The sequence below is a fragment of the Coenobita brevimanus genome, chromosome 91 (genome assembly GCF_032717465.1).
Source record: "Coenobita brevimanus isolate Jiangsu-jjx chromosome 91, ASM3271746v2, whole genome shotgun sequence".
Taxonomy (NCBI): Eukaryota; Metazoa; Arthropoda; class Malacostraca; order Decapoda; family Coenobitidae; genus Coenobita; species Coenobita brevimanus.
This window is the reverse complement of record NC_137044.1, coordinates 2,481,719-2,492,049: the sequence shown is the minus strand read 5'-3', so window position 1 is coordinate 2,492,049 and position 10,331 is coordinate 2,481,719. Positions and strand designations below refer to the sequence as shown.

The 10,331-nt window shown below is 41.1% G+C and overlaps 1 protein-coding gene across 6 annotated transcripts in view; it reads right to left on the bottom strand.

Annotated features, from left to right (window-relative positions):
* Nucleotides 1-1,508: 1,508 nt before the first annotated feature.
* Nucleotides 1,509-10,331, bottom strand: part of HnRNP-K (Heterogeneous nuclear ribonucleoprotein K) — a 220,422-nt gene continuing 211,599 nt past the window's right edge. For 5 of the 6 annotated variants that reach the window (XM_080281851.1, XM_080281849.1, XM_080281848.1 and 2 more), the window contains 2 exons: nt 4,466-4,525; nt 1,509-4,207 (listed from right to left, as the gene is read on the bottom strand). In XM_080281851.1, coding sequence (XP_080137977.1) covers nt 4,174-4,207; nt 4,466-4,525 — 94 coding nt within the window. In that variant the 3' untranslated portion in view covers nt 1,509-4,173. Of the gene's footprint in view, nt 4,208-4,459; nt 4,526-10,331 lie in introns of all 6 variants that reach the window. The other variant, XM_080281847.1, reaches the window with a different exon arrangement.

The window sequence follows — 10,331 nt, the reverse complement described above, 5'->3', positions numbered from 1 at the left end:
CGGAATTCGCTTTTATTGGACTCGAGGAGCTACCAGACTAAATTCCTGTATATCGGAAAAAGTCCGATAAAGCCAGAAGCGGTCTGGACTGCCCGACTTCTTCAGCTATGTTCACCACAAGAAGGTAAATAAAAGACATGTTTATCAGTGTATAGTGCAGTATTATTATACAGTATATATTATACCATTTGATTAATGTAGTGAAGTTATAACACAGTACAGTACCGCAATTGTAGTTAAAACGGTTTAAAAACCGTTCATGCGATCTGGACTAATGTCTGATATATCGGAAGACGTCCGGATTAGCAGGGGGAAGTCCGGATGTCGTTTTTATCGGAATTTCACATTTTTTGGAATGGTTTGGGCCCCAATTAGTCCATTATAGTGAGGTCTTACTGTACTGTAGGTCAATTAGGTTCGATTTGTGAAAGAAAATTAGCTTATGCTCAAGCAAAGCTCGTAACACACTGACTGGGGCAATGGGGCGACGCTGGGTGCAGGTGGATTGAGCACAGCAGAAGAATACACGGGGACACAAGTACTGTAGTGCTTTGTTCTCATCCAGAAATGGAAGCAAAATCATTCCATAACCAAAAAAAGAAGGGCCATTTCGTTCAACGCAACCGGCATCCCATGGTAATGAGCGGCTGAAATGTGCGCAGAGGCAGCCTGCGTCGAATGGTAACGAGTGCATGAAATTTGTACCGCACCCATAAACACCAAAGGGTTAATTTGACAGTAAACTTCTTCAGTGTTAAGAGTTTATTAATAAAACCATTGGTCAGGCAAGAAAAGGAACCCCATCCCACCTTCCACCCCCACAGTCAGCGGTTGCTGCTTGTCAGTTTACTTTCTGGCAGGGGTGTAATGCAACAAGATTTTCACTATGATTTGAACAAGATTATACTAGTTAGTTGTTTGGGGAGGTTAACAAGTAAGGATGCTAAATGTTATGTTCAGAGTAAAACCATCAATGAGCACATTTTTCTACTTACAAGTTCTTTTTATAATTGAAAGAAAGTCAAGTTTTTGAGAGATACATGCACCAACTGAGCTTTGTAATACTGTGAATAAGTACATTCCATTAGTCTTCTAAACTTGATTTTATAAACCATGAACCCCTTTTCCACAAGGCTTTGGGATGTAACAGTGTAGCCCTATCTTTCTTTAGTATACATACTTGCTGAAAATGAGCTTTGCTGAACATGCAGCCTTCAGGAATGTAGCTACCATGTTGGATGGTCACCTGTTTATGAGCCAGGTGGAGGGGGGAGGGGGAGGGGGGGCAGGGGAAGACAGTGGATGCGATGGAAGGATGGGGTGGAAAGGTTTTTGAGGGATGAAGGTGAGAGTTGTATCGAGGGCAGCCAGATGGCCGATGACAGTGACATGGCGAAATTTGTTGGTGACTACCCCTTTCTGTCTGGCAACAGATAGAGATAATATAACAGGATTATTACATTCATTCATGGAAACCTTAACAATATAAATGTAAGACAAAGAGAGAGACATCTTCTGGTATTTATTCCTTTATATGAATGCAAAATACATTAATCACATTACAAAATGGATGGCTTCAAGAGTTTTAAACTATGGACACAAGTAACAGTGTCTGGTCCTTATGTATAAATCAAATCTCTTACATGTGAACATCCAGTCAAATTGCAAGACAATACTTGCTAGTCAGGGGACCGTAGGCACATCTTAGACATTCAAGATTTAATATTCCTTACCTCCAAGACCATTTTGTGAAGTGTGTGAAATTGTAGGTAATGCAGAATACATTACACCAGAGTTTCACTACATGGGAAGAACTACATGTGTGTCAGTGTGGTCAAAAGTTCTCATAGAAGGCCACAACTCAGACTTTTGCTGTTGTGATCTTCGCCTTAAAAGAGTTATTCCCTCTTGGGCCAGTTGATGCATAGTTAAATTTGATCCCCTGAGGAGCAAATAGTGTTTCATGTTAGAATTTGTAGATACATTGGACATAAACTCTATACGAGGTAATAACTTCAAATACTAATGTATGCAGGCAATGGGGACTGAGTACCTAGTTTCTATAAGAGTTGAGTTAAGGCTCTTTCTTACGTTACAAGGAAAAGCTTGCTCCAAACTGGGGAAAATAAAATAAGAAACTTGACCAACTCTTGCCAGTGTTGCCAAGAGGTACAGTACTACAAGTTGGGGGAGGGGGAGTTAACATTACAAATAACCAAGACTCATAAATCTTATAATCTAAGGCTTTAAAAATTGCAAAACACAAACTCCTCTGGGCCTGGCAAACAACTTGACCCTGTAACCATCAATCAACATTTTGTTGAGTGGCAGGCTTTGGCAGGCGTATTACAAAAAATATGACCATTTATAACAAAAGTGGGCTGCATGGAATGTCTACTTTACCTACAAAAGCAGGGATGACTGCAATAAACTCCTCAAACACAAGTAGCCAAGTCACACTTTGTAAGAGTTTATAGTAGGTTTTAAAACCTAAATTGATTCAAACAAAAGCATAACACAAACAAAAGCAACTCCAAAACAGAGAATATATTCTACTGGCAGGAGCATGATCTTCATTTTTCCATATAATCATGTAACAAGAAAAATTGAGGGAAAGGGGACTGACATCCCAGGTGTGTTGGAGGGAATGGGAGGGGGAGGGGAGGGGGAGACCTGTTGGGGCACGGAGAAGTTATGGCGAGTGTCCTTTGTCTTTCTTAAAGTGATGACAACGATACCTTTGTACACGGACAATGGCTTCAATTATCAGGTACAGACATACAAACATACCAGGGAAGTATCTTAGATGTTAACTTAACTGGGACTGACCTTTGCAACAACTTCCACTATGTCCAGACTATTAACTCTGCATACAGTAAGTCTCATATATTTATATATATATATATTTATGTATATAATTGATTTTCACTATATTTTAAGTGTTTACTAGGAAAAGGATCATTATCTACTATGCTCCTAATAACAGAAAAATCATGGTACAGTAGAACCTTCTTCACATCAAACTCAGCTAAGTAAACATCTCTGGTACATCCCACAGAAAAACAAGAACTAAGCAATAGGCAGGAGAGCCTCTACGTGAAGGTACGACATCTAACAGTCAGGGTCTCAGCATGGGAGTTATAAGGCAGGAAACATGACTACAACCCTCATCAAAACAAGCTCTTGATTTAAAAGGTTACCATAAGGTTCCTATTAGCCGTCTAAGACGGAGACAGTCTTTCTACGAAGAGATAAATTCTGAGGAAAGAGAGAGGAGAAAGAGTTGCCCTTCCAGGTACAAGACAGAGCCTGGCAGGGCAACAGGAGGACTAAAGAATATACTGGAAGTAGTGCTAAGAGGGAAATTTATGTGACAACATTCATTAGTTATCCATATGTAGTATAACATGAAACAAATATTATGACAATAAATTGTATAAAAATACATCAGTGATTACTTTGGAGCTAGTTATTTAGTCAAATACCTGAATATTCATAGTTAATTAGTGGACGTTAGGCTTCCAAGGTGAAGTCTAAATATTGATGAATTTCCCCTTCCTTGAATATCTTTTCAAATGTTGAAGGTGGAGTACCTAAAATCATATTAGGTAATGACATTAAGCAGCAGAAGTAAATCAGTATGCAGTCTGGTTTGATCAACATAAACACTGGCTGGAAGTAAAAAACTATACAGGTTATGCTTTTGATTAACAGTTACTTGGAAATATTGGATGGAATCCTGTCCGTTACCTACAAGGTCATTCCACCAACAGTCACCCTGAACAGGTCAGCTGACCCATGCCATCTTTGAAACAGGTATTAAGAACTAATACAACTCCCTTTGTGCTTCTCCCAAGCTTTGATTACTATCCTGAAGTACATACATCAAATTTGCATTTATAAACAGCTGAAAGATTGCTAAAGATGGCCTTCAACCTGACGCTGAGCTCCGCAAGAGTGCCACTACATCAAGCCCACACGTCAGCGGTGATCAGTGAGTGTTCTACAGCCAGAGCCACCCTACTGCCCAGGGATGCTCCTCAAACCTACAGTAAACATTCTACAGCACTTGTGTTACTCTCTAACTCTAGAATTTTAGCTTTAACTGGTTTGTGGCGTGTCTGCTTCATCAAGGTGAGAATCTGACGATGGCTGGACTTTTCAGGTGGTGCCTCAGTATCTGCGGCCTGGCTGACCCCCAAACTCCCTGAGGCAGAAAACAAACAAGGTTAGTATATCAGTAAAGTCATACAAATGGCAGTAATGTCTCCATATATTCAGATCAATATAATTCACAACAGTAAATTATCAATAACTTACAGACTAGTAACCACAAGAAATAAATACTGTGAGTCATTCGACAAAACTGCACATGGTACAGTAACAACTGGCCTTTTCAATGGTTGCTAGACTGTCTGAAAATATACCCACAGAACAAAGAAAAGATGTTAAAACTGACCATTACCTAGACTGGTCATGCTCATAGTCACCACCCTGGTAATGTTGACCTCCATACTCCAGCACACTAAAGGAAGAAAGTTATTAGTCACAAAGCTCAATACCAATAAGAAAATACTGCTACTGACATGGAAATTCTGAAGGCATAAGCTTACATATGAGGCGCTTGGAGGGAAAACCAGGTAGGCGCCACCCCGGCCAGAAACGGAGTTACATATACCACTTTATTCCCCAAATCCTCTTCTACCACTACAACAAGGGTTTAAGTGAAAAAGATGTCCCTAAGACGGTTGAAAATTACGATTTTTAAAGGACTGTGAACGACCGTACTGCTATTGATAGCCAACCACTCCATGACATTACCATTAGGTCCATTTTGGCTTGGTATTTTCTTCTCCCAAGTACTGCATCCTTGGAAACCAACATCATGTCCGGTTTTCCTACTTGAGTTAAGGCGATATTACCAGAGTATTCATGTAAAAACACACACTTATTGTAAGCCGCATGTATGCGAGGCTAAGAGTGAGAGGGAAAACCAGGCGAGCGCCACACAGCAGGAGGTGGCTGCAAGACGCGCCAATCGCGTGGCTTGACACATACCACCAAGCTTTTTTTCATGACACCACCATAAAGGCACATGTCCTTACTTACCTACTGACATATTTTCAGTCTCAATATCTTATAGCTGACCTACAATAACACATATTATGGGTAAAAGTACTGCTACTTTGTCGTCAATTGTTGTCTAACGAGGAGAAAGATGATGTTATTGAATTTTTTCATTTAAAATACCACTAATTATCAGCGTCTGAGTATCATTACGGAAAAGTAGATGAATTAGGCTACATGGAAAAAAAAAACAAGAGCAGAATATCTTCATTGGTTGAAAAGTTATGTCATATTTAAAGTACACAAACTTTAACAGCGTTTGTTTTCTTTTTTTGGCGCTTAACTGGTTTTCCCTCTAATGGCCTCATATGTAAACCTCCATACAGTTCAAATAATTTTTTTAGCAACACCTGCCAAATGATGAACAGAAAGTCTGAAACCAAAATGATAGTTAATGCAGAAAGAGAAAACCCTGCAACAACTGGAGAAACAAGGTAGAGCAATTTACTATTTAGAGAAGATGACTATACAGCTACAGCCAGGAAATGCCTAGATACTATACTACTGTCATGGCTACCTCCTAACTATCTCGGGTAAGCAATGAGTCCAAATGTTAGTATTTACTGAAAACTAATATACTGCTTTGAATTTTACTGTGCATTTTAATACTTTTTCTTACTTCATTAGTATGTATGACACACTATATTACAGCTTATGTAAAGCAGAGAGAGAGAGAGAGAGAAAAGAAGTACAGTAGAGACGGAAACCTTCACTCAATATGGGATGACAGCTCTGCAACAAAGAATTGGTATATGATGAATTGAGAGAGGGAAGGGAAAAGAATGTACAATCCGATTTTTGCCAAAACAGAATCTGGAGACTTCTTCTATGGTCATCCTATTGTGGGGAGCCTGAAACAAAGGAAGGATTCCGGAAGATGGATCAAGCAAATCACATCTTGGGTTATATCAGCTGTAAACATCTGACACCTCTCTAGCAGAGGCAACCATCAAACAAGGAGGTACTAGGTGCTACGAAGTCAAATGTGGGAAGGCATGAAACACAGCATGTACACAATGTCAAGGCTGAACTCTCACTATGAGTAAACTTATTACCCATCTTACATTACTTATCCAAACAAAATGTTGGTACCTAGCTGGCTTTGGTACATGGATTCACATTCAGATACTGATTGGATTCACATTCAGATACTGATTAACTGAAATATGCGTCGGAAGAAAAATACAATCAATAATCTATGCACTGCTGGATAAAAAGCAGAGATTATTACACTATCCCTGATTACCACTGTCATTTAACAAATTTACTCGATACAAATACTACACATCTGAATTGACAAAGGCACACAGTTTTGTCTACTTCACTAGTTATATCTGAGGTGTAAGGGTAAGCCCAAGCTAGTATACATATACATCATCTAATCCTGTGTTGCCCCATGAGAAGCATAGGAGCCGAGAGCTAGGCAAGTTGGTCCTGATTTTTCAGATGAAAGTGACCAGCCTCACTCATCCCCGAGTGGCATTACGTGAGCAATAAATCCCAACCCCCCCCCTTGGATATAAACCGACAGGCTCAATCCAGTTGGAGCACCCTAATTACCCACTAAACCACCAGGTGCCATAGTTTGGTTATATAGTTACCACCCAGCATAGTAAATGATTTCTTGGAGTACAGGAAACCATTTAGCTTGTCACTCAATGTAGAGTCACCTGTAGACAGACGGAAGAAGAAAGAAAGGATGGAACGGACATTCAGAGAAGGAAGGAAGAAAGAGCAGTCACCTGAGACCAGCACTACATAAAGCGAGTGAATGGTGAGTGCCCCCACCTACCACCCAAGCCAGTTTTGTTTTTGTTTCGTTTTTGTAGGCTCCAACATGCTTGCATGCATCGGCCTTGGTCACCTAATGGCTGCTCTTCATGCTTCACAATCTATGGCAGCCTCCCTGTTCAGTCCCTTAACCCCTTAAACGCGGATTGTCGCATTTGCGACGGTCGGCCCAAAGGACATAACGGCGGATCGTCGCGTTTGCGATTTGAGTAAATTTTGAATAACCGCGGGCAAGCAGGCTCCAGCTGGTATTGTCTATCAGTACCACCACCCTCTAGCTACAACTAGCATACTTTACATTTGTACTACTGACCTCAGTTTTTGCCAAATATCGCGTTTTCCCCCCGTCCCCCCTCCCCACCACGGCCCGGCCAGTCTGGCTGTGATACATGGCAGCGCTCTGAGCGCTCAGAACTGTAAATCTGCACTCTCCTCTCACAAGCAGTTTATGCTACTAGGAAACGCTTGTTTCCCCAGTTGTAACACTAGCTTTTTTTCTCACGGTTTGCCCCTGTTTAGCGTCAGTTTACTGCAGGCTTTCAAAGTGAGATTATGGCGAGTTCTAGCTCTTCCCAGTCAGTGCAAGCGGCCGACAGGAACGAGAATAAAGTGGCGGACGTAAGGCAGAATAAAAAGCAGGCCGTGGTGATCTTTTGGGAAGTAATATGAATGAAAATAATGTAATATACATGTTTTTAGCTGTGAAAATGGAAATGTTTGTTGAGTGACGGGAAGACCGCCGCCACAGTGCATGTCGGCCGTACGCTCCGTTGATTTTAGCCTTATTTTCAGTGCTTATTGTACAAATACGGATTCCTAACTACCTTTACGTTGTAGTATAAAGTTTACTGTGACAGAATGAGGCTGTGGTAGAGGGGAAACCAGGTTGCTGGAGGTGTGAAAGTGAAGATTTGGTTACCCAACTTTGCAAGTCTCCACAAGTCCTTGGGTAGTCCACGAAGGCTCAACACCTGTCTCTGGAGAAAGCTGAATGTAAGTACTATCTGCCATACCAATTATAATGTTCTAGGGTTAATCTCTGATTTTTGGCGAATATTTTCCTACAGATACTCAGACCGCGATACAACCCCGCCACTCGGGGGGGAACGACTGTACACAGCCGCGTTTAAGGGGTTAACCATGAGGTCACACTTAATGATCTCGTCCCATGTCTTTTTCAGTCTACCCCTCACAACCCCACCCCCAATATTAATGCTTCTCACTTTCTGCACCCAATTATCACCCTCCATCCTCTCCACATGCCCAAACCACCTCATTCTACCTCTCCTCATCACAACACCAATACACTCCAGTCCCATCCTGCCTCTCAACACTTCCATCATAAACCTAGCCGCCCCAGGCCTTGCACGGAGGGACGCACTACACATCCACCTAATCACTGTTATTTCTGTACGTTTGAGCCTGCGAGTATCCTCTTTCTTTACTGCTCAGTTCTCGCTACCATACAGTATTACACTCCTAACACATGCTGCATACAAAGATCCCTTAGCACGTAGGGATAGTCCTCTCAATGTCAGGAGAGGCAACAGCTCCCTGAACTTCTTCCAACCACTTCTCACCCTAGCCACAGAGCTAGCTCCAGCCCCACTTCCAGCACATAACATGTCTCCCAAATAATAAAACTCTTTCACACACTCAAGAGACTCACCAGCAAGTTCAATCCTTTCACACCTGACGACCTTCACCTGCTCTCCCCAACACCCCGCACACATACAATCAGCATTATCTAGCACTCAACCTCTAATACCACTACATTTCTTATGCACCCACTTATCACAGAGCACAAGATGGCATACTTCCCATGCCCTTGTGGCAAATTGCACATGGCCACTCTCCCTCTTCTTTGGCAGTACTGCCATCAGCCCAAGATTTCATCACTTTTGTTTTATCTGTATTTACTCTTCAGCCCTTGTGCCCCATACCATCTCTCCAATTCCTAAATCTTTCCTCCGCCTCCATTTCATTCTCTGCAATCAACACCAAATCATCAGCTTACAAGATCTCCCATGGGAGTCCATTTCTTCAAGTACCATGATAAACAACAAGGGACTCAAAACTGACCCCTAATGCATACCAACATTCACTGGAAACTCATCACTCAAACCTCCATTCACTCTTACCAGGATGTGAGCACCCACATACATGGCCATGACCATCCTAACCAGCCACTCCTCCATCCCAAACTTTCTCACTGCCCACTTCACCAGCAAAAGGGATAACATTCTGGGAATGAGCCTCAAGTTTGAGCCTTGAATCCTGAGGGTAAGCCCACGCTAGTAAACACAAAAAGGGATAACAATCTGGGAATGGGCCTCAAGTTTAAGAGACTAGCTTGGAAGCAGTCATCAAATTTCGTTGGGGTGGGGGGGCAAGACTACAGCTTGGAAGCAATAAAAAAAAAAAAACTCAACCAGTGATAATATTCTGGGTTCTTGGAGGTAACTAAAAGGGATATGAATTTAGAGAAACCGATGACTGACCCTACATGCCATAAATCTTGGAAACTATTCATCTTCACATATCACTACAATGATAACATTAATACACATGAAACTACTCTTTAACCTGTGGGTTTGCGAGCCTGTGAGCCACAGCCTAGGCTGTGCTGGCCTTGCATCACCGCTAACTACTACACCCCTATGCAAACTCATGTATGGCACTACACAAGGACGGAGTGAGAGAGATTTTTTTCTTTTCATCAGATGATGCCCTGGATGTTTACCTTCAAAAAAAAAAAAAAAAAAAAAAAAAAATCACTACTCCCCCATGTAAACGTAAGCATGGCCCTAAGCAAAGACAAAGAGAGAGATTATTATTATTTTTTTTTTTCCCACCAGATGATGCCCTGGATGTTTATCTTGAAGTTTATAATAAATAAAACTAAAAAAAAGAATTTTTTTCTACTTCATTTTTTGTGTACTATGGGGTGGGATAAAAATAGATGATTGCACAATCCACAGGTTAAGATTGTCTCAGCCTTACAAAATTGCCTGATTGCTACCTCTTTTCCTCTTACAGGGACATGATTCACCCTTATGCACCTGAAATATGGTTCAGGAAAAGTGCATTATGCACATTTTCAAAAACCCATTTCTGGAGCATAATTCAGTGGCTTCACATACAGTATTTCTTTATAATCTTATACAGCACAGTACACTGTATACAGCACTGCTAATAAGGTTTCCTTGGTGTTGACAGTATTTGGCATTCTCTATCTTTGCTGTAACAATACAGTTTCCAGTTTATGGAGTGCATTTAAAAAAGTATCAGTATGCTGAAACTATTTGTATGACTCCTGTCTGAAACGTTGGGTGAATGTTTTGGTTTGGTCAATATTAAAATTTTCTCCAAAGACATTAAGTTAGTCTTCCATGAAAAAAAAAAATTAGTAC